The 27,911-nt window shown below is 42.5% G+C and overlaps 1 protein-coding gene across 2 annotated transcripts; it reads left to right on the top strand.

Moving 5' to 3' along the window:
• SGK3 (serum/glucocorticoid regulated kinase family member 3) lies at positions 1 to 27,905 on the top strand. Of its 2 annotated transcripts, XM_056854822.1 has the most exons (16): positions 1 to 187; positions 3,453 to 3,536; positions 3,672 to 3,744; positions 8,684 to 8,759; positions 10,021 to 10,108; positions 16,400 to 16,449; positions 16,994 to 17,051; positions 17,262 to 17,345; positions 17,429 to 17,560; positions 18,118 to 18,230; positions 20,135 to 20,171; positions 20,259 to 20,345; positions 21,908 to 22,003; positions 24,784 to 24,939; positions 26,624 to 26,713; positions 27,202 to 27,905. In XM_056854822.1, the coding sequence occupies exons 1-16, from the start codon at positions 110 to 112 to the stop codon at positions 27,370 to 27,372; spliced, it is 1,473 nt and encodes a 490-aa protein (XP_056710800.1). In that variant the 5' UTR covers positions 1 to 109; the 3' UTR covers positions 27,373 to 27,905. The 2 variants fall into 2 exon arrangements, with proteins under 2 accessions (XP_056710800.1, XP_056710801.1); XM_056854823.1 differs by lacking the exon at positions 17,429 to 17,560.
• Positions 27,906 to 27,911: the final 6 nt, after the last annotated feature.

Below are 27,911 nucleotides of genomic sequence, written 5' to 3'. Positions count from 1 at the left end.
GCATGATGGAATTTAAATTGACCCAAGCAAGGCTGCACATTTTGGATCAATACTGCTGACACTTACTTCATTTCGCTATACTGGATTGTTTGCCCAAAGAAAACAGCCAATGGATTTCAAGGAAAGTTGCCCGAGTGTTAGCATCCCAAGCTCTGATGAACATAGAGTGAAGAAAAAGAGATTCACAGTAAGTCTTTAAACATAAAACATTTACATTCTGTTGCTATTGAGCTGTTGTTCTTTGCACAAGACCAGTTGCCACAGCTAGTATGTTTGTCTGAGTCTGTAAACATGCCAGAATAAAAATGTGCAGCCCCCTAGGGATTTTATCAGATTTTATATCATTAAAGATTCATGCCTCCATCTGAGATCAAGGTTGTGGCTATGATCTACAGTTTAAAATCAGAAAGTTCCAACATACACACATCTTTAAAAAAACACATTAAACTGCACTATTTCCCTTCTGTGTTCCTTTTTATGCTCTTGTTTTTCCTTTCATTGTTTCCTGTGCTTTCACCCCAGCCCTTCCCAGAAACCTCTCTCTGTGATTTGTATATATATTGTGCATGTAATTTTGGCATCAGACCGTCTTCTGTGTATCGTCAATGTAGTTAACCACGTTCATCAGATAAAGAAATACAATTATTGCGGGTTGTGCCCGCAACTCCGTTGGGCTGAAGAGATGATATCACAATTCTTGTTTCAAAAAACATGCCCTGTTCTTGTATTCTAATGAGCACTTTCTCTATAAAGCTGGGGGACATTCATTATGATGTTGGGCTTTATTTTCATCAGTAGAATGTAAATACCTTTGGACTGAGTCCAAGGTTTGCATCTATTTTTAGTTGCAGTGTTGTTAAGTCCTCTTTTGTAATCTCTACAAGGGAAAGAAACAGTACCTGATAACAGCCGTAGCAGATGTTATACTTAGAATGGTCTGAAGTTCTTTAATTACATACATAAAAGGTGGTGGCAAGTGCCATCTCATCAGGGATATTCCACTAGGGTTTTTAAACCTTGGCACAAAGGGTGCCTAACTGGCTTGTAGATTGCTAAATCTAGTATGATCAGTGTGCTGGAGATCCCAGCTTGTGGGCCCGGGCCAATGGGGGATCCAGAGGCCCAGGCCCCCCACGGGGTAACCCTCCCCCGCCCATGACACCCAACATTGCCTGGAAACCCCGACCAAATGCAAATACATGTTAAGCAGCACAAATTACAAATACAAGCATGGTCGGATTGAATCAGGCCACAACTTTATTAGTTACAGCATTAGGCATTGGCAAGCATGGAGGCAGGATCCTGACATCAGGTGACCCCATGCCAGCTGATGTATCCTGCGCCCAGCCACCTGCTGGGTGCAGCCTGAGATGGCAGTATCCAGGACCCACTTGGACGGCAGCCACTATGTGGTCCCCTGCCACTAGAGAGGAGGCCATCCCCACAGCCACCTTCTGGGCATGTCCAACTCCAGGCGTCCCCCAAAACCCCTTATTGGGGTCCTCAGCATAGGAAAACGGGGCACGCAGGCCGGCTTTTCCCCCAACAGGATCCGGGTCCCATGCCCAAACTGCCAACCTTAAAGTTGTGACTGAATTATAAACATTAATTAAAACCATAAATATAGGGAGGGAGGGCGGGACAAAGTCAGCAGAGGACTGGCCAGGCCAGGAAGGGGCTGGCAATAAATACCCGGCCGGCAGACCTGAGAGAAACTCTCAGGTCCGTTTGCTGCCGGCCAGGGAGGAACCAGGTGCAAGGGCCCTGATTGGCCCATTCAAACAGTGGGTGGCGCTGACTCCAGCGCGCGGCTGGCCACCCAGCCAGCTGCCGCCATTTCCTCCGCATGGGCACGGAGGGAAGCGGGCCACTGCCAGCACGCCGCCGCCGCTTCCAGCCCAAGAGGCAGCTGTAGCTGCCAGGAGCCAGGGAGGAGAGGTGTGCCGCCAGTGGCCCTCTCCCGAACTCACCCCCCATCCCAAACGGACCAGGCCAAATCAGGCCAGACCTCTGGATCCCGTCGCGGACCCACAACCCCGGCCCCAAGTGAGCAGGAGCCGTCGTTTCTGAGAGTATGCAGAGTGCTTTCCAGACCACATTTTTGCATGCTTAGCCAGGCTGTCATAAGTCTTTGACCCAACCAAAAGTCAATTTCTTCTTTAAACCACAAGCACCAGTTCAGCTTTTCAAACAGTGGACTGGTGGCACCTAATACTTCACTCATTTCGATTTTAAATGCTTATGAAGATGTCTTCTCAACACTCTTAAAAAAAATCTCTGATATGGACAGGGACACAACCTGGTATACATATCCAAAGCATGGACATGGATAGGCAGAGTATGAACTGCACAGGTTTATATTCAGTCAATAAAAGTTTTTTACTATAAAAGGAAAATGAGAAATTTACATGGTATTTAAAAAGGCAGAAAGCAGAAAACTTCAAAAATGGCAAAGTATATGAAAAATACATTTGTATACTGTATACATTTGTATACTGATGCTAGATGTATATCTGGATAGGATATAACGTTTGCAGGCATTATATGTATAGTGCTCTTTCTTGGGACATTTCCAAGGTGGCTTCAGTCCATGTGGTTTTTCCAGACTGAGAAGTGACAGGAAGTTAAGCCATGGGTGATTTCTACATGGGGATGGGCTTGTGTCGTTTCCCCGTTGCTGGTGTGATTGCTGATAAAGCGCAGCAGCAATGGGGCTTGCACATGGCAGGTTTCCTTGCAATTTAGCTGCATCAGACCCCCATCAGTGGCCACCTGCAACCCCTGGGCAGCTACTGGGGCTTTTGCTTTAAAAAAATTGATATTAATATATTGCAGTAATATATCATTGTTAACAATAGATTAACAGGTTCTCTGAATCCCCAGCTTTCATTTTGTTAAAAATGTAAGTCTCTAGCTCGTTCCCCTGCAGGAAGGGCAAAGGCATACCTTCACAAAGGAAGGAGCTTGAGTCTTACTTTTTAAAAAATGAAAGCTGGGAATTCAGAGTACCTGCTGCACATGTTATTACAATGGTAAATTGATATTCTAGTGCTGATTTTTTAAAACAACAACAACAACCACAAAACCTCTCAGTGGTAAGGGGAGGAAATAGCTGCAGAGGGGGCAAACATAACAGCCACCCAGTCTTCACTGATCTTTCCCAAAAGCAAAATTTTACATATTTCTGTGTAGTAAGGATTGGCTTACAAGGGTCCTTTTATCCAAAGAGTGAAAGAATTAAGACAAGACAAGGCTAACACACTAGAATGTAATTCAAACCAAGTACCTGTGAATGACCAGAGGTAGAGATTTCTATAGGTAGAGATTATTGACCGTTTGCATCTATGAAAGGTAGGAAGGAGGTTTGTTTTTAAAAGTATCTGTATTTGCTGCCTCAAGCAAGTGTCTGGAGAGATGTTCTAAATATTTTTTTTGTTTTTTTATCTCTACAGGTTTACAAAGTTTTGGTCTCAGTTGGCAGAAATGAGTGGTTTGTCTTCAGGCGATATGCTGAGTTTGATAAACTATATAATACAGTAAGTAAATGCAACTCTGCTCCCGTTGGCGGGCACTTCTGTGGTCCCTCTGCCACTCAACTGAGTTGACAATTCACTGACAATTAAGTCACCTGTAATCTGCAGTCAAGCTTCATTGTGTGTTGCTTATTTCAGCTAAGGAAACAGTTTCCCACTATGAACTTGAAGATTCCTGCTAAAAGAATATTTGGAGACAATTTTGATCCAGGTAAGTGGCCCACGCTTGTGCTTTTAGGTTAGCAGCTGTACTGGAGAAAAATATCCTGCCCCTTAAGGTATAGAAATGGGCAGCTGAACTTTTCATGGCATAGAGGTAAATAACATTACCTTTGTAAATAACAAGCCTCTTTTAAAGGGATGGGACACCTTTTTTCTTTCTAGGCAGGTGGCAAACCCTACAAGGAGATCACCACGCACGTACTAAACACCACATACCAGATGCATTCTGGGATTCTTTAGGGGGTTTTTTGCATATGCCACTTGGACATATTGGTAACTTGTTGGTAGTGTTGACAAATGGAAACTGATGTTGCCTAATTTTCAAAATGTAAAGGAATGATAACTTGGGATGGAGTGTTGCCAGACTGCAGTGCCTGACTGCTGCTTTCTCTGACCATTTCTGCAGAGGAAGATGTCAACTTGACTTACCTTCCAGTCAAGGCCCTAGCTGACTGCCAGACACATAACACACACTAAAGAAAAGAAGATGAATGAGTAATGGCATGCAAGAGAAAAAAGTTAAATTGTAAATGCTATCAATATAATTATTAGAAAATACCTTGTTGGACTGCACAATCAACAGCATGGGTGATTTTATGCTTGTGGTTTAGTCTAGAGTTGTTTTTTGTACGCTCTGGTTTAACAGAGAGACCAGACACTGTTGGCTGCTCATTGCATTCCATAATTTTCTGTGTTTGTCCCCCCCTCCATGTCTCATGTGTGGCAATAAAAAAAAAAAACACAATTGTAGCACCAGGGTATACTTTTTCTCTTTTTTTTGCTGTCAAGTCACAGCTGACTTAAGGCGACCCCTTGGGGTTTTTAAAGCAAGAAACGTTCAGAAGTGGGTTTGCCTGCTTCCGCATCATAACCTTGGTATGCCTTGGGGGCCTCCCTTCTAAATACTGACTAGGGCCGACCCTGCTTAGCTTCTGAGATCTAACAAGATCGGGCTAGCCTGGGCTATCCAGATCAGGACAGGCTATACCATAAGGCCAATCAAAATGTTACTGATGTGCTGGCCAATGGCCATAACAATAAAATGTAAATGTTACTGAGGTTTCTCAGGGCTACTGTCCTTTCACACTTCCTCCCTTCTCTTTTCAGCTTGCTTAATTGCTTCCTGTTCTGGGTTGGCCAGCTGCTCTCTCTTGGCATTCTTTCTGTTCCCAAACAAGAGCTGATAATTTACAATTGTTTACAAGGGGAATGAGAGGGCTGAAATACTGTTCATTCTAACTTTGCAGGCAGCCACTCATGCTATTACTTTCCTAAAGAATACAATAAAATTATGAATGGTGGCTTTAACTCGCTGTACATTGAAAAGCAATATTTGACCACCACTTGTCACCTCAGTAAAGGTACAAGAAATGATATGGTAATTAACCACACCATAGTTCTATGGGTCCAATACTGAGATATCTTCAAGACATACCTTAAAGGCCTTTTTGACCATTTCCCCCTTAAAATTTCCCCTGAGAATCAAAAGCAACTTGCCATGTAGCACAGGGTAGGGCTGTTGTTTAAGCATACGAAAAGAAGTTTTTATATGCCGTCTTTCTCCACCACTTAAGGAAGAATCAAACCGGCTTACAATCACCTTCCCTTCCCCTCCCCACAACAGACACCCTTTGAGGTAGGTGGGGCTGAGAGAGTTCGGAGAGAACTGTGACTAGCCCAAGGTCACCCAGCTGGCTTCATGTGTAGGAGTGGGGAAACTAACCCGGTTCACCAGATTAGCCTCTGTCGCTCATGTAGAGGAGTGGGGAATCAAACCCGGTTCTCCAGATCAGACTCCGCCGCTCCAAACCACCGCTCTTAACCACTATACCACGCTGGCTCTCTCTTGAACCCTGCTGGGCCAGACCAGCGGTACTTCTAGTCTGCCAGCCAGACATCCCAGAAAGCCCACAAGCAGGAGAGACGGAGGAGGCCCAAGCCTTCCCCTATTATTGCCTCCCGAGCAGCTGGTATTTAGAGGCATTCTACCTCTGAATATCAATGATCCACTTAGGCAGGATAATAATTAATAGCCATGATGGACCTATCCTCTGTGGAGGTGTCTGATTTCTTTTGAAATCACTGCCTATGCTAGTGGCTATCACCACATCCTGTGGCAGTGTGTCCCTCAAGTTAATGATGCGTTGCGTGAAGTACTTTCTTTTGTCCATCCAGAGTCTACCGCCCATCAGCTTCGTTGGTTGTTTCCCCCCACCCCCAATCACTATTTCTAATTTTGGAAGAGGGAGAAATCAATAAAGTTCTATTTTCTCCATACTGTCCATACTTATATAAACCTCTATTAGGTTTCACTTGTTAATCTTTTTTTCTAAAAGCCTCAGATTTTTCAGCCTTTCTTTGTAGGAAAGATGCTCCAACCCTTTTATCACTTGTGTGCTCTTTTATGCTCTTTTCCCAGCTCTGCAATATATTTGGTGAGACGGGGTGACCAGAAATGTACGTAGTATTCCAAAGGCCACCACACCATAGAGCTATACAAAGGCATTGCAGTGGTTGTTGGAAATTCAGTCTCTTTCCTAATCATCCCTAGCATGGAGTTCGCCTCTTTCACTGCTGCCACATACTGAGTCAACATTTTTCATTGAGCCGTCTACCATAACCCATCGCTTTTCCTGTTCAGTCACCAACCAGTTCAGGTCCCATCAGTGTAAAAGGGGAGGAGGGTGATTTGGGGCTTTTTTTCTTTGCCTGAATGTGCCTCACTTTACACTTTAAACCTGGGACCGTCGTATCTACAAGACCGCCTCTCCTGGTACACCCACCCCCCCCGGGAGGACGCTGCGTTCGTCAAATCAACATCTGCTGGTGGTCCCTGGCCCAAAGTCTGTCCGGCTGTCCTCAACCAGGGCCAGGTCATTCTTTGTCCTGGCCCCTGTCTGGTGGAATGGTCTCTCTAGTGAGACCAGGGCCCTACGGGACCTCAGGGAGTTCTGCAGGGCCTGTAAAGTGGAGCTATTCCACCAGGCATATGGCCGAGGACAGATACGGTTTACATCTACGCTGGCCTCCCTACCTCTCTCCCCCACCCCCCGCTTTTCTCTCTACCATCTTCCTTATTTTATTTATTATGTAGGGGGAGCCTGACTGCCCACAGGCCCTACTAAACCCAGATTTTACCACACAATGGGCACCATCGGTGTGTTTATGCTCAGATACCAGGAGTCTGGGCATCAATATGCTATTATATCATTCTATATTTAATGAGGATTGTGGGGCTGTTTTAAATCTGTGTTTAACCGATTAGATGTTTTGTTTTAAATTGCTTATATGTCTTATACTGTTGAATTATTTTGTTGTGAGCCGCCCTGAGCCTGAGTTTGCTGAGGAGGGCGGGCTAGAAAAGGGATTGATAAATAAATATGTCACGTCGTTGTGTACTCACCCTGCTTTTTGAGAAGATCTCATAGAGCTCTTTAAAATCTGTATCGCTTTTCACCATCCTGAATGCTTTGGTGCTCACTGCTGAGCACCAAATCATTTATGAACAAGTTAAGTAGCTCAGCTTTTAATACAGATCCCTAGAGGATCCCACTGCTTCCTTCCTTCAGCTGTGAGAAATGGTCCATCTGTCCTGTGCTTCCTGTTGTTTAACCTGCTACTAATCCATGAGATAATTTATCCTCCTGTCCTGCAATTGCTAACCTTTGGTGAGGGACTTTGTTGAAACCTTTTTTTTAGAAAGCATACACAGTCTACCAGCTCATTGTTATCTACATGCTTGCTATCATGCCCAAAGAATTTCAAAATGTTGGTGAGACAAGACTTTCCTTTGCAGAAGCCATGCTGATTCTTCCTCCATTGGGAATGACATAGTAGCAATTGATTCAGTTATTATTTAAAAGAACTACGACTCACTGATTTATGGAAAAGAATTATTACTCACTGGTTTATTACCCACTGATTTATCTCACGGATTTGGGCTAATTGGCCTGTAATTCCCTTGATTCCCCTTGGATCCCTTTTAAAAAATTAACATTGTGTTTATTCTGGTGGAAAGGGGAATGTTAGTAGTAAACTGCATAATACTTTGAGATCAAACTACCCCCCCCCAGTTTGTAGAAACTTCTCCCCTGTTTGTCCTGTCACACAGGTTCTAAATCTGCAGTCCAGTGGCCCAGCAAAATGTACTGATCGTTTCCCCCCCCCCCCAAAAAAGTCTTGTTTAAATAGAAAGGAAGAAGGCATCCAAAGCATTACATGTGGGTTTGTTCAGGCACTCCCACTGTTTGATGATGGAGAGTGCCCTAATTTCTCATATATTCGGGTCTCAGGTGAGAGTGGGGCTCACCATACCTGCTGACCGAGAATGAGCCATGTATCATTCAAACCTTGTAACTCCTTCCATCTAGTAGTCCTTTCTCTTCTCTCAGCTGTCTGATCAGTACTCTGCTTAGAAGGGGAGCCATTCTGTAGCTTCTTCTAGCTTGATGTGCAGCTGCTGGAAGAAGTTGCCCTACTATCTGCATTTCTGCTGACAACCTTGATCTCTCATGGTGATCTCTTCCTTTGCTACACATATAATATGGCATAGTTTTAATCAAAAGGTAGGTTCCAATAATGCAGTTGTGTACAGATGGTGGCCTTAGAGGATTTGTGTTCCCTCCACAACTGAGGTTAAACAACTTTGCATTTTCCCTAGTACTTCACACTGGACTCTGGAAAAGCCAAAAATCCCCCTGGTGTGTGAACATTAATCCTTCAATAACCATATGTACATTTCACTGACTTGCATAGGACCAAGAAGTGTCTACGATTAGAGAATCAACAACAGGCTTTCCAGTTTTCAGGATGATGCATGGTTTTGTTGTTCCTCTGATTTCAGTGTGAATTTATCTTTTTTTTAAAAATAGGATGTAGAAACCAAACTCTATTTTTCTTTTCCTAATATATATATATATTTCTTTCAGACTTCATTAAACAAAGAAGAGCAGGGCTGAATGAATTCATTCAAAATTTAGTACGACAGCCAGAGCTATGCAATCAGTAAGTGTACTTAATTCCCCCCCCCCCCCCATCAGGGACATTTGGTTAAGAGGATTTGTGACATACCCTATAATGGAAACCTTAATCCACAAATTGCTTCCGAGTGATCCAATATAAGATGATTTTAATAGTCTACTTTTTACCAGATAATGCACAAAAACAGTGGCTGGTTAATCATTATCACACCCTTCTCCGGAACTTGTGAGGAGCATCTGGCTAATCGTGGTTAGAGACAGTATAGGATTAGATGGGGCTTTTGGTCTGATCCAGCAAGACAGTTCTTATGCTTTTATTGGACTACTCTAGAGTAAGCACTCGGAGGATTGCTGCTGAAATCATTGTTTTAGTACCCTAAATATATGTGTTAATGTTTTTTTTTCAAGTGTCCCGCCTTGTGGACTCTGATCAGGTGGAAAGGTGGCATAAAAATGTTTTAAATAATAAATCATGCCTCCTCATGTTGAGGGCCATAAAATCCAACAGCTAGCGTGGTGCAGTGGTTAAGAGCAGTGGACACTAATCTGGAGAACCAGGATTAATTCCCTATTCCTTCACATGAGCGGGGGACTCTAATTTGGTGAACCGGTTTGGTTTCCCTACTCCTCCACATGAAGCCTCTGGATGATCTTGGGCTAGTCCCAGTTCTCTCTGAACTCTCTCAGCCCTACCTATCACACAGGGTGTCTGTTGTGGGGAGAGGGAGGGATGGAGATTGTAAGCCGGTTTGATTCTTTCTTAAAAGTTAGAGAAAGTCGGCATATAAAAACCAACTATTCTTCTTCATCATCCTTATTAGACTTAAGGTTATGTTATGGTTGGGAGAGAGCCATTCTGCAGCTGTGTTAACTTGCTCCTCCAGCAATAACATTGGGTCCAGTATAACCCCAAGGTTCTTAACTGAGTCAGTAAGGCTCAGCTGAACTCCATCAAAAATGAGGAGCACAGTGACCCTGTGCAGGTGGTTTAATTAGCCTGTGCTGTCGGGGTAGAAGGGGAAACTTAGATTATTTCAGAGCTGGTAGAACTAACTGAACAACTACCTGCTTTAATATAATTTCTCTCTTATAACAAGTCACAAGAACTTCCCTTCTGTGTTCTTTCTGTTTTTATGTGTCACCCTTGCCGCCTCTGCTTATTGATTTGAAAAGCAGGGTGGTGATGATTTTTGTGTCTGTAAGAATTTATAGTGGAATAGAAAAGCTTACGAAGTGGCATAATTAAATTGTACTTTATAATTTATGGGTTTCGTTGCCATTTTTAGCTCAGACGTCAGAGCATTTCTTCAGATGGATAATCCAAAGCACCAGTCTGATCCATCTGAAGATGAGGATGAAAGGAGCAGTCAAAAGGTAACTGATCAGTGGCATCCTCTGCTAGAAGGATAACAGCGGTCTGTTTTTAGATAGGAGCGGGTTATACTAATACTTTTGTGCCTCTCTTCGTTTATGCCCCACTTTTCTGCCACTTAGGTCTTCAAGGCATGTTAGAATTAAGCTTGAGCAAAGTTGTTTTCAGTTTCAGCAAGGGCAGGCTTCTACATGGCAATCTCCCATGTGAGAGCAGACAGACTCCCTCAGTGTACACCATATGTACATGCCAAAGGGCATATTTCACTGGTGAAGCCTCAGCAATAGGGCAAAGAGCATACGTTACTTTGAAGCACCAATCCCATGGACTAATGAGGTCACTAAGCAGATATCATGCCTCTCCTGGTATGCCCCCAAAGAGTTATGCTCAATGAATAACAACCTTCTGGTGATCCCTGGGCCAAAAAGTGTCCGGCTTTCCCAACCAGGGCCAGGGCATGTTCAACCCTGGCCCTGGCCTGGTGGAAGTCTCTACCTGATGCAGTTCCTCAGGGCCTGTGAGACTGAGATGTTCTGCCAGGCCTATGGTTGAGGGCAGCTACGGTTTCCATCGTAGCTAGCCTCGCTTCCCCCTTTCTTTCTACTATTCCATCTGGGTTTGAACTTGGGGATCCTGAACATTCCTTCCTGGGCTGGCTGCTGCCCTGTGTGCCATGAATTAGGCTCCAGCTGGATTTTAGATTTAGGAATTTATGGTTTTAATGTAAACTTACATGTTGAATTATTACTGATTGTTTTATTTAACCGACGTTTTAATTATGTTAACCACTATGAGTCCAGCCTTGGCTGGGAAAGAGCAGTATATGAATTCAAAAATAAATAACTACATAAATAAATAAATGCAGATTGGGTGTGAGGTGTGTCAGGGCTGCTTCTGCCACACTATAGACTTAACGGCTTGATGGCAGTTAGAATCCCCACCCATGGGGGGGGGGGGAGGTTCATGAAATTGCCCTTCTTCTTCTGCACCATTGTTAATGATCATTCTACATTGTGTTGTATTTACAAAGAAAGTGAAGCAAGACCTTGCTCTCCGTCCTCATCGGTAATTGTCTTGCAGTTTTAAAGGCTGTATTTCACATAATCTCAGTCTTTGGATCCTTCAAAATCCATTATGGACCAATTTTTTAAGTGTACACCAATGTCCCAATCCGATGGTGTGGTGGAGATCTGCTTCCCCTGCAGCGAGGCTTACACGATTTTATGCCCCATAAGCAGCACTGTTCAAATTGCATTCACAGTGCAAAAAGAGCTAACTCAACAACAGTAGCAGCCATTGGATCTTGTAGGTTATCCGGGCTGTGTGACCGTGGTCTTGGTATTTTCTTTCCTGACATTTCACCAGCAGCTGTGGCAGGCATCTTCAGAGGAGTAACACTGAAGGACAGTGACTCTCAGTGTCAAGTGTGTAGGAAGAGTAATATATAGTCAGAAGGGGGTTAGGTTTGAGCTGAGTCATTGTCCTGCAAAGTATTAAAGGTAATGTGCTAATCATTGTCCTGTAAGTATCAAGATAATGTGCTAAAGAGGGTGTGGTATGTTAATATGGAACCATTGTATCCTGAAGTGATCTGTTAACATGTGAAATCCTAAGCTAATCCGTATGGCTATTGCGGACTGTAGTCTTTGTTAGTCTGGAGGTTTTCAGGACAGGAAGCCAAGCCTTATTCATTCTTAAACTCTCTTCTTTTCTGTTAAAGTTGTGCTGATGTTTATGAATTTCAATGGCTTCTCTGTGCAATCTGACAAAATAGTTGGTAGAATTGTCCAGTATTTCAGTGTCTTGGAATAAGACCCTGTATCCTGTTTGGGATACAATGGTTCCATATTAACATATCACACCCTCATTAGCACATTATCTTGATACTTACAGGACAATGATTAGCACATTGCCTTTAATACTTTGCAGGACAATGACTCAGCTCAAACCTAACCCCCTTCTGACTATATATTACTCTTCCTACACACTTGACACTGAGAGACACTGTCCTTCAGTGTTACTCCTCTGAAGATGCCTGCCACAGCTGCTGGTGAAACGTCAGGAAAGAAAATACCAAGACCACGGTCACACAGCCCGGATAACCTACAAGAATCAATGAACTCTGACCGTGAAAGCCTTCAATAATATTTAGTAGCAGCCATTATTTAGGAGTCCTGCTGGTAATGACTTTGGGTGGGAAAGAGAGGCAGCAAGACTAGAGTTCAACAATTCCACTCCAGGCAGCAAAATCCTAAGCACAGCAGGCAGGAAACTTGCTAAGCAGTTTTTTGAGGGAGTGGAGTAGCTCCTTTCGGGACCTAGCCTGAGGAAACCTCTGACTCCACCCCTTGAATGGAACACTGGGATTCCCAGCCATATAGTCCACCACTGAACTGTTTTTCAAAATCCATTCAGCTCCTCCCAAGTACTTTTCTCAGAAGACAATGCCTATGAGCAGATGCTTACTTAGAAATGGTTACTGAGACAGTTGTCATTACATAGCTGCTTTTCTGTCATGCATGCCGCAGCTGGGCTCATCACTCTCTCCCATAATAGTTACCCTGGTGTCCAGGTTTGGAGATATCATCTCTTGGGAGAGAATTGTTACTAAGTTGCAGACCCAGTGCCTGGATCCGCCTACTTCCCCCCCATGTTGACCCCAACGCCAACATGGCTTCTCATCACCAACATGAACTCTTTGCGTCCACCTTGTTCCATGCAAACAAAATGCTGAAGTCCAGTGGTTGAGAAAATGGCCACAACTTTATTTTGGTTACAGCAGCCGGGCATTAGCATTGCATAGGGGTGTGATCCTTCCCTCTCAGCCAACCACCGTTGGCTGACACGCCTTACTCCCAGCCTGCCTGTTGGGACCGATTTGAGATAGCAGTTCTCTGGGACCCATTCAAACGGAAGCCCACTGGGGGGTCCACTGCCACTTGGTGGAAGACCCTTCTAACAGCCCCCCACCGGGTGGGCATGTCCATGACTGCCCCCCGCACCAGGGCTTGTCCCTGGCAGTCCCTATTGTCCAGGGCTCCACCAAAATCCCTTATTGAGATCCTCAGCTTGGGAAAAAGGGGGCACACAGGTTGGCTTTCCCCCCACACAAGATCTTGCCCCATGCCAAACCACCCAAAGTTGAGACAAGAAACAAACCATTAACATCAAGTGGAGGGTGGGTGGGACAAAAGCAAGCTGACTGAAGAACTGGTGGAGCGGGGCCTCTTTATATACAGGGAAGCTGGACATGCATGAGAACACCCAGGTCCAGCTACCCTGCCTGCCCCACCCCAGCACTACTTCGGCCGTGATTGGCCCATTTGAAGTTCCCGGGGTCAGGCGAGGGCGGGAGCCGGGGGAAATCACTTGGAGCCAGGGGAAATCACGCAGCCGGCCATGCTGCCAGGGAATCCCCGGGCGCACGGTACCACCTGCTGCCACCTGCAGCAGTCCACAGCTGCTCGCTTGTCTGTTTCGGCTCACAGCTGCTAACCGGCACCACCTCTAGCCTGCTCCCAAGCATGAGCCTGCAATCAGGGCTCTAAGGTGAGTCGGAGCCCAGCTTTCCATCACCAACATCTTACCTGTGCTCTTACACAAGTGTGGAAGACAGAGTGATATAGCTGTATGCTGCATGTCTTGGAAGGAGAACTATATTGTCCTGATACTGCTGCTATATCCTGGTGCTACACTTAACATATTCCAGAGTTTGTGGGGGGGTGTTATATATTTGATATAAACCATGATCTTTTGCTTCCCTTACAAGGTAGTTAAATGTTTGAAAGTTGCTTTTAGTCCCTCTAGTTACCTTAACATTTGATAGATCTGCTTAATGAGATTATGATAGAAGAAAGCTAGTTATTTTCTTCAGTCATGTGGAGTTTACAACATACCAGAAAAGGAATTTAGAGTAGACTAACAAATGACTCTGAGACAATCTGCCAAGAAGGCTTAGAATCTTGTTACTTCATAATTGCGAGAATATGTTATCTTGAGGGCAACCAGGGCAATAGTTACAAAATATCTTAAGATACACAAGTACCGGGAACAAAATGTTTCTTAAACATATTTTGGTAATTTCCTCACTTTAAGTGAACTGTGTAACTACTGCCACATACTTCACTGTCTCCTCTTCGTAATGTATTGTTCTGAAGATCAAGATCCATGTATAATCTATCTACAGTTCTGGAATAATAATTCTACAGTGCTATTGAGCATCACAGAGAATTCTTGCCATGTGGAAGTAGGCTTGGTTTTTATAGAGATCCAAATGATGCCTTGCCAGCCAGTTGAATTCCAGTGTTTTCTGCGGGTTTCCTTTTTTACCCCTTTCCTTTTTGGACATCATTTGTAGTGACTTTTTTAAACTTAAAATGCAATTGCAGCCTGTCTAGTGTAGATTCGCAAATAGAAATTCTTCCTATAGTCGCTATCAATTTAAAAATTGCTTTCCCTCTTTGTTTCTGCTTCTCAGTGTTACTAATTACTTCATGTTCACTCACAGGGGTCATGATCATTAATCTGTTCTTGTTTGGGAAGTAGGGACACTTCCTGGGTTGTTTTTTTTGCAGCCAAGCGATTGCTCATTAATGTTTTTCCTCATGATGGTAATTTTGCAATTGCAGTCTTGTTCAGGCTGCAAAGTGAACAGCAGTCATTAATACACAAACATGCATTCTGATCAAAACTTATTAAGGATCAGTTTAGGATTGTCATAGCCACTGCAAGTGAACAGGAACTACCAGTAATTAAGTTTTCTCCTTCCTTTTTTAGTGGTTTCTGCTTCTCAGCATGAATGAACAGTTACAAGAAGAAGCAGGACTTATTTTGAAGTAAACATATGACAAGATATTGTCCATCGGGAGAGTAACTGCTAGATTTTTATGGAAAATACAGTACTACTATAAGTGTTTAGCGGAGCCCCCTCCCCAATTTTAATTCTACCTGCAGCTAATTGTGGAAAAGTATAGCATGGAACCAGCTATAATCTACGAAGTGTTAGGTTGGATGAGTACATACTACAATAGATTCAAAGATACACTTCTTAAATATCAATTCAGAGAACTGGTCAGAAAAGACATATAATTAAAGTTCCATGAATCCTTCAGTCTATAACAGTGATATATATACCAGTTTCATACTTTCAGGGGGGTATGAAACCACCTTCTCATATGAGTGATCTTCTCAATGTGATATCTGAGCAGCAAACTTGATGTGAGATTGTGATTTTTCCAGTTAATTGAAAAGGAACCATAATATTGTGTGAGTTAGTCGCTCCAACATCGCATAGCTATTATTTCTGGGAAGGGCTGTGGTTCAGTGATAAGGTCCCAGGTTTAATCACTGGCCTCTTCATTTAAAAGGATCAGGTAGTAGGTGATGTGAAAGACTTCTGCTTGAGGCCATAGAGAGCCACTGCCAATCTAAGTACACAGAACTGGCCTTGATGGACCAATTCAGTATAAGGCAGCTTCATGTGTCAAATAAACATGTTTCGGGTTTTTTTTAAATGTGAAAGTTACACACTGTTGTATCATCAAAGCCAACTGGATAACTTCTCTCTTCTAAAGAAATGCTGAATGGCAACATGCTCTTGGTGCTTGTTTTCTCTCTTGAGTCAGCGTTTCAGTATCTTATCTACATTTAGCTGAATATATTGTTGAGAGCGGTGGCTGTCAGTAAATCTTACAACAAAAATAGACTAGAAAGACTTGGATCAGACTTTTTTTGACTAAATTTGCTGAAGAGATTTCTGTAGTTTACTAACCAGTCAGTTGCCTATGGGAGCTTGAAACGGCGTGGGATCTTTATATGTAAACCTTTGAAGTGCACATGAATGAAACACTCAATATATTTAAATTTATAGTTAATGTTTGTTGAAGTTACTTCCAAATCCTTATCAGTGTTTGTTTTAACAGTTACTTTTCCTTTGTCAGACACGGCTTGTTTTGATGTGATGATATTAACTTTTCTGGTGGTCAGCACACAAAGCTAAGTGGAAAACATAGGAGCAAAGTCTACTTTGTTTTAAAAATAAGACAACTTGTATGGAAAAAGAATTGAATGGGGGAAAGCAATTTGCACTCCTAACGCTTCTCACTTGCATTGAGAATATCCCAGCAGTGACTGGAACTGCATTAATTAGAAAACCAGGTTATGAGAGGAAGCATTATTAATAACAATTTCATTGGTTCTTTTGGAAACCATCTAACATCTACAGGAAAGTTCTGCTAACAAATAAAATATATAAAACGTTGATGTGACTTTTTTCCCCCTTTTCCTTTCAACAGCTAAACTCTACCTCACAGAATATCAACCTGGGACCATCTGGAAATCCTCAGTAGGTTTTAGTTAAATATAAACCAAATGTAAGACTAATTGTTAACCATGAATCCGTTAAAAAGCTACTTATTTGCCATTTTGAATAGTCTGAGAAAGAGGAAATTTTCTAGTTTAATACCAAGAAAATCTCTCCCTGTGTCAACTTAGTGAAAAACTAAAGTGAAAAGATTAACCTCTTAGAAGTTAGGGAAATAAATATTGAGCAAAACAAATGTAAAAACACAGTGAAGAGAAATATACAAAAGGTGTGGGGTGGAATGTTTAATATTGAACAGGACTGAAAAGAAACCAGAATAAGAGACGCTAAATTGGTAAATATAAATTGTGATTGTGAAGAATGGAAGCAAGCACCAAGAATGAAGAAGCGAGAGAGACATCAGAAATGTTTTATTATATAAATTATATATTATAGAAATATAATAAAATCCAAAATAGTGGGATACTGGTCAGACTATTTTGCCATTGGGTATAAAACAAAATAGTTACTATCCTCACCCTCTTGACTACCCTAAATGACCCTCTTTATCCTGAATCCCTTCTAGTGCTAAACCAACAGATTTTGACTTCCTGAAAGTTATTGGGAAGGGAAGCTTTGGCAAGGTATGCTTCATTCTTATTTATTTATTTTTATTTCATTCCAGTCAAACTTTAATTGTTTGGGGAAAATTTTCCTTTCTACTGGTGATATGAAGGGAATGTGAACTACATGAAAAGATCGTGAAATAATGATGATTGGTCAAATAATGTTCTTCCTCTAATATAATGTTTTAGTACCAGAACTAACTGTCCTTCTCTATGCACATTCTTTAGGTTCTTCTTGCAAAAAGAAAAGTGGATGGGAAATTCTATGCTGTTAAAGTACTACAGAAGAAAATTGTTCTCAACAGGAAAGAGGTAAAAGGAAATTAGATATTTTATCTTTCCTTCCAATTACAAAATTGTTCCTATTTACTTATTGACCTTTCACTTCCTTGCAGCAAAAACACATTATGGCTGAACGTAATGTGCTGTTGAAAAATGTGAAACATCCATTTTTAGTGGGATTGCATTACTCATTCCAAACTACAGAGAAGCTTTACTTTGTTCTGGATTTTGTTAATGGAGGGGAGGTAGGTATGTTTTTGGGTTTCTTTCTCTGGTGGAAGAATCATGCCCGCTAAATTGGCAGAAACAATTATTTGATTCCACTTAAGACAGACGTTGTGATAATAAATTGCAGCAAGTTAATGCAAGACCGTTGACCTCTGTAAAGACCACTATATTGTTGCACCATATACATGCATTAGCTAGTCTGCTGCTATGGTGAAACTAGTTACTGTCTTCTTGTTGGGGGCGGGGTGAAAGGTTAGATTCCCAGCATCTGACACAACCAGTTTTAGTCACCCCATAGCACTTTTAGTTAACCCCCCAACAGATTTTAAATACAGATTCTGATTCACTAGTTTTATCAATCAGCTGTAGCTAAAGCATGCAGAATGACAGAGGTGACAAAAGGAGGAAATGACTAAAGGAAGGATGGGAGTTACTGTGCACAGAATCTATTTTCGCTGTGTTGATAGCTGTTCATAGGAAACTCAGCCACATACAGTGTATTGCTGAGAGAGACGCTATCTGTTACTTTTTTAAGTGCCCATATTAATTGAATGTGTGCTTTGCATATTTACAGCTCTTCTTTCATTTGCAAAGAGAACGTTCCTTTCCTGAACACAGGGCCAGGTTTTATGCTGCTGAAATAGCCAGTGCACTGGGCTACTTACACTCCATAAATATTGTATACAGGTAATGATCTATATCAGTCATGTCCAAAGTCCGGCCCGGGGGCCAATTGCAGCCCCTGGGCCGGTTTAATACGGCCCCCCAGCCCGTTTTGCAGAGAGAGAAAAGGGGGCGCGTGGGGGCTACTCCTGTGCTTTGCATCCCCGAGTGAGGGGGCGACGCTTGGGCGGAGGGTCGCCTCGATTGGCTGTCTCAGCCCCTCCCCCCATAATGAAGGCCAGTGAGTCTGAAACCCTAGAGAGGCCACTTCCTTCTTACCCAGAGCCCGTGCGTGGGGACGCGGCCTTTGTTGTTCTGACGCATGGAAAAGCAGCAGCAGCTCCTCCTGAGTGGGTCAAGGGGGATCCTGAGGATGGGTTGGGGGGGACTCGAGGGTGGAAAAGGTGGGGGGGGGAAGGGAAATGCAAGGGAGGTCAGAGGCCAGCCCCAGTCCAGGAGAGGAAAAACACCCCACACACACACCGAAAAGCCTGGGAGTGGGGGGGCTGCTCCGTCTGGCTCTACTTTTTCCTCCTTCCTCTCTGCAGAAGGCTGGGGTGGGGGGGAGATGCAGCCCCTTCCCTGCATTGCGGAGGCCTCGCGAGGGATCCAGATTTGCAGGGTGGGTGGGAGGGAGGAGGGGAGAGACTGGATGGGTCTTGAGTGGGGGGATTGTGAGTCAAGGAAAGGCAGGGGGGAGAGGGGGCTGGATTTGGGGGCAGGGAGTGTTTGGAGTCAGACCCCCCAGCAGGTTCTCTCCAAGGCAAGTGGCTGCTTTGAAAGAAGGGATGGGGTGGGGGAAATAAATGACTCCTGGCATGTATCGTGTTTGGAAACGAGGTGCGTTCAGACGGGGCCGAGTCTGCAGAGGACACCCGTGTTCATTCCGGAGGTCAAAGCCCCGAGCAGAGAGCAAAGAGGTCAGAAGGAAAGAAGAAGGGAAGAGTTGGTTTTTATATGCCCACTTTCTCTACCACTTAAGGGTGGCTTACAATCGCCTTCCCCTCCCCACAACAGATACCCTGTGAGGTAGGTAAGGCTAAGAGAGCTGTGACTAGCCCAAGGTCACCCAGCTGGCTTCGTGTGTAGAAGCGGGAGAAACAAATACAGCTCACCAGATTAGCCTCCACCGCTCATGAGGAGGAGTGGGGGAATCAGACCCTGTTCTCCAGATCAGACTCCACCGCTCCAAACCACCGCTCTTAACCACTACACCACGCTGGCTCTCATGGGGAGAAAAACTCCACATTCCTCCCTGCACGGGAGATGTCAGAGTGTTTGAATCTTGGACTCCATGAGAATGAAAACCAGTTTATTTCCTGGCTCAGATGAGGGGAGGACAGAATACCCCCAGCATGGTTGAAGGGAGAGAGTCAACAGTCCCAGAGAGGCACATGAGCGGGGGGGGGGGAGAGTTCCTGCTCCCTCCCTACAGAAGGAAGGTTGGAGATTTAGAAGCTGGGGACGTCCGGTGAGCTTAAAGGGGTTTTGGGGAAAGGAAGGAATGTAGCCATGGTTTTTTGTGGTACAGTCTGTGGTTATGGGCATATAAGTATGCCATTTGCAATAAACTTTGCATAAAATAGTTAATTTGCATTTAATTAATTTAATTAAGAATGTCAGGCAAAATGGTCGGCCCTCGCGCATGTTCACTTCATCAAATCTGGCTCTCTTTGAAAAAAGTTTGGACACCCCTGATCTATATGATAAAGATGGCCACAAACTTAATGTAAACACTTTACTAATACAACATGCATTTACTTCTGACTCTTACAAGTAATAGTCTCCTCTTTTACCCAGAGGGCTGATTGCTTTTTAAAAGATTGATACAGCAGAGTATAAATATTTTTCTGTTGCTGGAAGTTTTATTTAATTTAGGTTTTGACTGTAGCAAGACATTAACTTAAGGTTATTGTTCTCATAACCAGGGATCTGAAACCAGAAAACATTCTTCTAGATTCAGTGGTAAGCATTAAAACTCTACTATTTTCCCAGAGCTCTGTCATTAACATTGTACATAGTTTTACAGTATAATCTCTGTTTTCTATGCAGGGGCATGTTGTGTTAACAGACTTCGGCCTTTGTAAAGAAGGAATGGCTACTTCTGACACCACAGCAACATTTTGTGGGACACCAGAAGTAAGTTGTTCCTTGAAAAGAAGTTTGGTTTATTTTGCAGTAAGTATTTGTATGTGGGGAGGGGCACCTGTGTAGAGCCAAATTGTTCATTATGTGCAGTAGTATGTTCTTTGATTATTTTGCTTTGTACTTAAAAGCAGCCGTGATGGCTGCCATCAGAAACCAAAAAGGGGGTGAGAGTTGGGACTAGTTGGATTGGTCCAGAGTAAAATTCAAAAACAGGAACAAAAGCCATGTAATAACTTTTATTAGGACAAACCTAAATGAGACCCAACAGTCTGCAAGCTTTTACATTCTCACAACTCTTCCTCAGGCTGGCTGTTAGAAAAATAGAGGGGGACAGATTTTTCAGGCCATGATATTAAGGTCTTTTCTATTCAGCATTCTTTGTAAAATGCTGAACAAGCATACAGATTAAATGTGGTGCTGGTGTCAGGTTGTACCCCTTGCGTTCTGGGAGGAAGAAGTAAAAAAAATGGAATCCTCCCATTATAGCAACAAATCCCAGCATTAGTCCAAATGTTTGTCTAAAACTTGCTAAAATACACAGATTCCTTAAAGATTGAGAGCAGACTTGATAGTCCTTGAATTAACCATGCTGGAGGTAAAATTTAGGATGCACAAGGTATAAAAAGTCAATTGAAGCCAAATAACAAGCTGCTGATTTGGTATGACAACCCCCCTCCCCCAACCTTAAAAAACTTGTCTGGGTTTTTTTGTTTGTTTTGTTTTGGCAGTGGCACAGTAATTTGGCGTCTTTCCAGTTGGCAAAATGGAATAATTTAGCTGAAAACCAACAGCTCTCCTTTTCAACCAAGTGAAAACAATAAATCAAATGAAGCCCTATAAAGCAGTGAATTTAAACTGCATATTCAAGAGGGGAATGTTATTCTTGTAGCATAGTTTGGGGTTTCAAGATAGTGTGTTAATTTTTATTGTGTTAATATTTCCATAAAATCAAAACGTAGCATGCATAGTTATCATGAGATGCCGCTACAATTACCTGGTTGTTGTGAGTTTAAGAAGTCTTTCAGTGAGGTTAAGGACTGAGATGTGAGTATTATGAGAGCAATTCTAAGGATGTCTGCTCAGAATTCTACTCAGGTTTATCCGGTGGGGCTTAATCCCAAGCAAATGTTCTTAGGATTGGACTATAAATTTCTCTTGACCAGTTTTTTCTTCTTCTTAAGGTATGAAAAATCTACAAAACCACCATTGTTTATAAATTCCAGTGGGATAGCCATATTAATCTGGCAAAGAAGAAAAGAATCTTAGGGCATGCAAAGACTGAAGCTAAACAGATTTATTGAAGCATACATTTCATGGACTTCATCATATTCATTAAATGGGCTCTAGTCTATGAACACTTAGACTTCCACATTATCTATTAGCCTCTGAGGTGCCGAAAGGCTCCTTTTCATCACAGTTTAAGAAGAAGTAGATTACTGGACAAAACACACGTAGCGATCCCCTGTTCTAAATGAGTCTGTTGGCACCGTGAAATGATTTGTACAGTACTTACTTTTCAACAGCATTGCTCATATTTTCTTTTCCTCCTACAGTACCTGGCCCCAGAGGTGATCAGAAAGCAACCGTATGATAATACAGTAGACTGGTGGTGCCTTGGTGCTGTTTTGTATGAAATGCTTTATGGTCTGGTAGGTATTTAATGTTTTTCATACTATGTATCTAAAGCAATTTCCTGAATACCAGTTGCTGAGAGGCAACAGCAGGGAGGGCTGATGCCTTCATGGTTTCCTGGGAGCATTTGAAGCATGTGAGCGGTCAGTGTTGTAAACAGGATGCTGGATGCGATGGGCTAGATGTTTGATCCAACAGGATAGCTCCTATTAGCAATATTATTACAAATATGACATCAGGGGTTGCACATATTTGTGAACAGGCTGTTTTGACGGGTCACATGGCTTTGGCTTTGTGTCGCTTTTGGGTACTTAGTTGCTCCAAACCTAACATGACCTTTATTAGCTTTCTAGTGGAAACAGATGATATCACACAGCACGAATGAAACCGACAACTGAAGCGGCAGTGATGCTATTCATTGCCGAACAGAGTGGAACAAGCTAGAAGAGGCTGCCAGTATCAGTGTCCAGGACGTTAGCAACGCATTCCTGTTTTCCGTTTATATCGTCAGTAGTTTTCCCGGTGGGCCGATGTTTTGGAAAAGCAGCAGTGGTAAGGGAGAAACTGCTGGTTCTTTGCAGCACAGCTTGAGGCTGCACGTTCTCAGCTTCCATCCAGTTGCCTTTGCAGCCTTTTTGAAGGAGGCGCTCACCCAGTGCTTCCTGCTAGAGCACCTAAGACTGGAGCCAGATCACAGTCAAGCAGCCAGCTCTGCTAGGCTGTATCTAAGGTGGCAGCTGTTGCGTCTGATGCAGTCCAGGGCTGCTTGATTTAGATGGCCAGCTGCAGCACACAGTGTGATGGAGCAGAGAGGATAGGTGTGATACCTGCCAGGAAAGCATGCACCTGAAACGTCTTTCTTGCAGAGAGAAGAACCTGCCAGCCATGAGGAGACAGGGCAGCAGTTTTGTTTTGCTTTCCATTTCTAAAGAGGATTTTTGTAATTGTGCTCTACCTGTAAGCTGCTGAGACTGCTGCATTTTTTTAAATACAGAGGGAAGTGCCCCCTTGGTAAGCTCTGGATTTTAAGCAGGGCTGCTACATGGTCAGGTGTTACATTCCCCTTCTAGCCACTTTTTACCACACATTCCCCCCCAGCTCAGGCTAGGGAGGCACCCCAGGCACCCTCCTCCAGTAGTTGTGCCCACATGATCAAAGGCTCTCTCTGCAGCCCATTTTGGTTGCGTCTGAGGCAGGAGTGACAGGAGAGAAGGCACGTGCCTCTTCTCATGATGCTACACCCCCACCCCCAGGCAAGAGAGCAGGTTCATGCCACTGTCTCATGTTCAGAACTGGTTCAGAGTCTAATCGGCCACTCGGGGTGCTGGACTGGCAGGGGGCCCTGGCATGGTGTGGAGGGAGGCATCCTGCATAGTATGCATAACTTGTCACCCTCCATCAGCCACGTGTCACTGCTGCCTGGGTGCAAATGGGCTGCAGAGGTGTTGGGAAGGGTGGCACAGGAGGAGACCCCTGTCTGCTGCTGTTGGGCTCCAAGATGGGATCCCAGGTGGGCTGCACAGGAGGAAGTGTGCATCCCCTGTTCCTGCTATTGCTGGGCTCTGAGGTGGCCTGCCTTGGAGTCCATGTTGGGTGTAGGCGTGACTCACCCCACTTATGCAACTGCTGCTGGTCTGCAGGACTTCGAGCCTGTTGGGGCAGCATGGTAGGTGGACACTTTTGGGGCAGCAAAATGTGTCGAACCAGCTGTTGCTGCCGCTCTGGTGGGATGCAATGCAGGTTACAGAAGATGCAGATAAGGAGACGCTTATCTTCCCAGACCATTCCTGTCTTGACACCAAAGTAAAAGGAATTCTATCCAGTTTTTAAATACATACATGGAAATGCATTTTCCAGCATTTAGGATATATATTTTTTTTGCCTCTTTCCACCCCCATCTTTCCTTTCCTTTTTCACTTTCAGTATATTTTTCTTACCTAATAAAAGGAAGCATGGTCATGCTGGTGAAGGTACTTGTTAATCATGTAACACACAATTTTTGTTTGTAAAGGTGAGACAATGAGAGAACATACTGGTTGGAATACCATAAGCATTGACCTGAGAATATCACTGAAAATCTTTATATGGGATAAAAGTTATTAGCGACAAAAACAGTCAAATAGAACGAAGTTATTGTCCTCCCACAGTAATGAGTTGGAGACTTCCTACTATTGCCTAGTTTGTATTTTAGAGCGGTTTGGTTGGGGTTACTTTCTGGAAACCAAATATGCCCTAGAAAGTGCCTCTCGGCTGAAAGTTTTGTGCCTTGTGCCGTGCTTACTCAAACATGACAAATAATCTACTAAGAACTTTATTTATTTCTATCCTGGTACATCCTCAGGATGAGTTGCAATTCAAAAACTACAATCCAGTTACAAAAATCAGTAAGACTACAATGAGTTTAATTCCAAACCATTAAAAGCTTTTCCCAAAAAGAAGATCTGACAGTACTTTGTAAAATAGGGTTAAACTTCAGTGAGACTCCACAGAAAGTGAGTTCCAGAGTGGACAGTCATTTCCTGCACTGTGCAGGGAGTTGGGCTAAATGACCCTGGTGGTCCCAACTCTATAATTCTATGAATAAGCCTCTCTTGGCATGGACTCGCTGCACTATATGGATGGTGCAGTCCAGTGGCTGCTCATGTTCTTTAAGGTGATTTCTAAAGTGAGCTTTCTTGAATGTGGCATGGAGGATCATTCCAAACGTAGACCTCTTTATACCATATCAGATTTATACCTATATACCTCAAATAAGCCCTCAATCTTATTTAGCTTTCTAATTGTGTTTTCTCTCTAGCCTCCTTTTTACTGCCGGGATGTCTCTGAAATGTATGAAAACATTCTTCACAAACCTCTCCATTTAAGGCCAGGCATCAGTCTAACAGCATGGTCCATTCTAGAAGGGCTTTTGGAGAAAAAACGGCAAAAACGACTTGGAGCTAAAGAAGACTTTGTATGTAATATGTCTGTTGTGAAGCCAAGTTGTTAGTACATAAATATGTCAGTTTAGTGCCATAACCCTACTAGTTGAGAATATCTAATTCTACATGTCAGCATGTCTTTTAAAAATATCAGTTACCGTGATAATAATAAAAAGTGGGATCTGCTTGACAGGAAATGTTTTAAAATTATTTGAGTTTGTCTTCTGCTCTTTCTTCCAGAAAATAAAATATGTTTCCCAATGTGGCTAACTGTTACGGTTGCTTAATATAGCATGCTGTTACTGTTCAAATAACAGGGTAACTACAAATGCACTGAGCTGTGCTGTTGAAATTGCAGATTCATTGGTGTTAAGAAAAATATTTTGCATACAATAAAAAAATCAACACACCGGTGAAAATCCTGAGAAAATTACTCAACTCATATTGAAATCAATTGGAAAGATTAGGCAGGACTATGCCTAAATTCCATTAATCTGAATGCTAAGTAAACTAAACTAATTTCTGTGGATCTGGGCTTGATTTTCTCAGCCAGAAAACTTGTTGCTGTCCTTATGTGTAGATTACAGTCCATTTGAAGGATTGTACTGCTGTAAAGCAGATGGGTAAAAGGTCATAATTGGTATAATTAATAGTGCATATTTATTTATACAGAGCACGGCATTTTCAAAACACTTCGCATATATTGTCTCAATAATCTTTACAATGATCTTTTAGGATAGTCTGTTTCTAGTCTCATTGCAAATGCTGAGCTGAGGTATCAAGAGACATCAGCTTAATGAGTTTGTGGTAGGTACAGTATTTGAGCTGGGGGTGCAAGGATTTACAGCTCAGTCAATATGATTCTGTTCTTCACGTGACTTTTTGATTTTAGTTCTTAAAAGAGCACTAAGTTGATCAAAACAGAGCGCTATTGTGGTGTAATGGTTAGTGTCAGACTAGGATCTGGGAAACCCAGGTTCAAATCCCCACTCTGCAGTGAAAACTTGCTGGATGGGCCAGTCACACACTCACAGCCTCAACCCTGGCAAGTATTTGGATGGGAGAACACCAAGGAATACCAGGGGCGTGATGTGAAGGCAGACCACCTCTGAAAGTCTCTTCCCTTGAAAACTCTATGGGGTTGCCATAAGTCAGCTGTGACTTGACAGCAAAAAAAAAAGTTAATAAAGTGGGGTCAACATTTCCAGTGTTTTCATGTCAAGCTATAGTGATCCACTACAGGTAGTCAAGTATTGTAGCACAGATTGCAAAGCTATTAAAAAAAACTATGTACTCAGACAATGAAATTGAGCTTCTCTAAGACCTTTGCCTTCTGAAACGAAGAAGAGTTGGTTTTTATATGCCAATTTTCTCTACCATTTAAGGAAGAACCAAACCGGTTTACAATCACCTTCCCTTCCCCTCCCCACAACAGACACCTTGTGAGGTAGGTGACGCTGAGAGAGTTCAGAGAGAGCTGTGACTAGCCCAAGGTCACCCAGCTGGCTTCATGTGTAGGAGTGGGGAAACCAACCCAGTTCACCAGATTAGAGTCCACCACTCATGTGGAGGACTGGGGAATCAATCTCAGTTAAAGTATGCAGTTCTAGCAAAATATAAAGATTATAAAGTGGACAGTGAAAGCTTTCTGATGCTTTCCAGGCAACTGTATATAGCATGTCTAAGATGACCATATATCTTTATTTTATATTTCAGCTTGAAATTCAAAGGCATCCCTTTTTTGAATCTCTCAACTGGACTGACCTCCTTCAAAAAAAGATCTCACCACCATTTAACCCTAATGTGGTAGGTATAATTCTTCATATTATCTTGAGAAATCAGAATACAATAATTTTTGAAGAAGAATTAAACTTAAGTTGTTTTAAATTGCAGAATGCAAAAATGGCCACTTTTTAAAATTTATTTATAGTCTGTTTGCACTTCAAGGCATACTATGGGATATAAAAGTGCAGCCATGCAACATAATACAATCAATGAAACATTCAGTAGGACTAGGATTATATAGTTAGAGAACAATGCAAACAAAATAACTTCAAGAAGGAGGGCGGAGGTATAAAACAAAATAAATAAACTACAAAAAGGACCCTAGAAGATTTTCATATGGAGCTATTAATAAAATAAAAATTAATAGTAGTAGTAATGGCCAAGTATACTCAATTGCTTTGCTAAAAGGGTAGATCTTCCCAGGTTGAACTAATGTAGGAACCACAGAATTAAAAAGTAAAGATCTACATTTCTGTATTGTAATGTGTATATACTTTTTAATTTCCTAGGCTGGTCCAGATGATATTAAGAATTTTGACTTGGCGTTTACAGACGAGATGGTACCCTATTCTGTTTGTATTTCTTCTGACTATAATATCATAAATGCCAGTGTGCTGGAAGCAGATGATGCATTCATTGGATTTTCTTATGCACCACCTTCGGAAGACTTATTTCACTAAGTTTTGTGGAGTCAAGTAATACATCACATCTTAAATGGACCAAAAAGTCGTGATTGTGAACAGATTCTAAAATATGTGCCTATGTTGATGTGAAACCTACGAACAAACATCTGCTGTAATTTGAGAAATCTGGGCATTTTGAACTACTTTCTTTAGACTGTTACAGCTGTCACACAAAATACTTTTTTAAAAGAACAAATAGCTTTTGTTAGCTGTTCCTAAAGTTGAGATTCTCTCAAAGCAAGGACACTGACTGTTTTTCCACCAGTTTATGACTGTTTTCCTCCCGTTTACAACATTAACATCTCCAGAACTGGCTGTCTTTAATAGCAGCACACTTCAGCACATTTAAATGCCTTGGTTAACCAGCTATGTGACTCTGTGCTTGAAATGTTTCTATGCAATTGTTTTTGTATATCATTTGTTTTAAAAAGATAAGTTTACCCAGTACAATTGTGTTTGTTTTTTTAAGGCAAGTTGATTCACTGCCAATTCTTTCCTTTAATTTTTTTTTTGGGTTTTGTTTTGTTTCTGTATGA

The sequence above is a fragment of the Euleptes europaea genome, chromosome 8 (assembly GCF_029931775.1).
Source record: "Euleptes europaea isolate rEulEur1 chromosome 8, rEulEur1.hap1, whole genome shotgun sequence".
Lineage (NCBI taxonomy): Eukaryota > Metazoa > Chordata > Lepidosauria > Squamata > Sphaerodactylidae > Euleptes > Euleptes europaea.
Note: the sequence above shows the minus strand (reverse complement) of the source record. Positions and strands in the feature narration are given on the sequence as shown.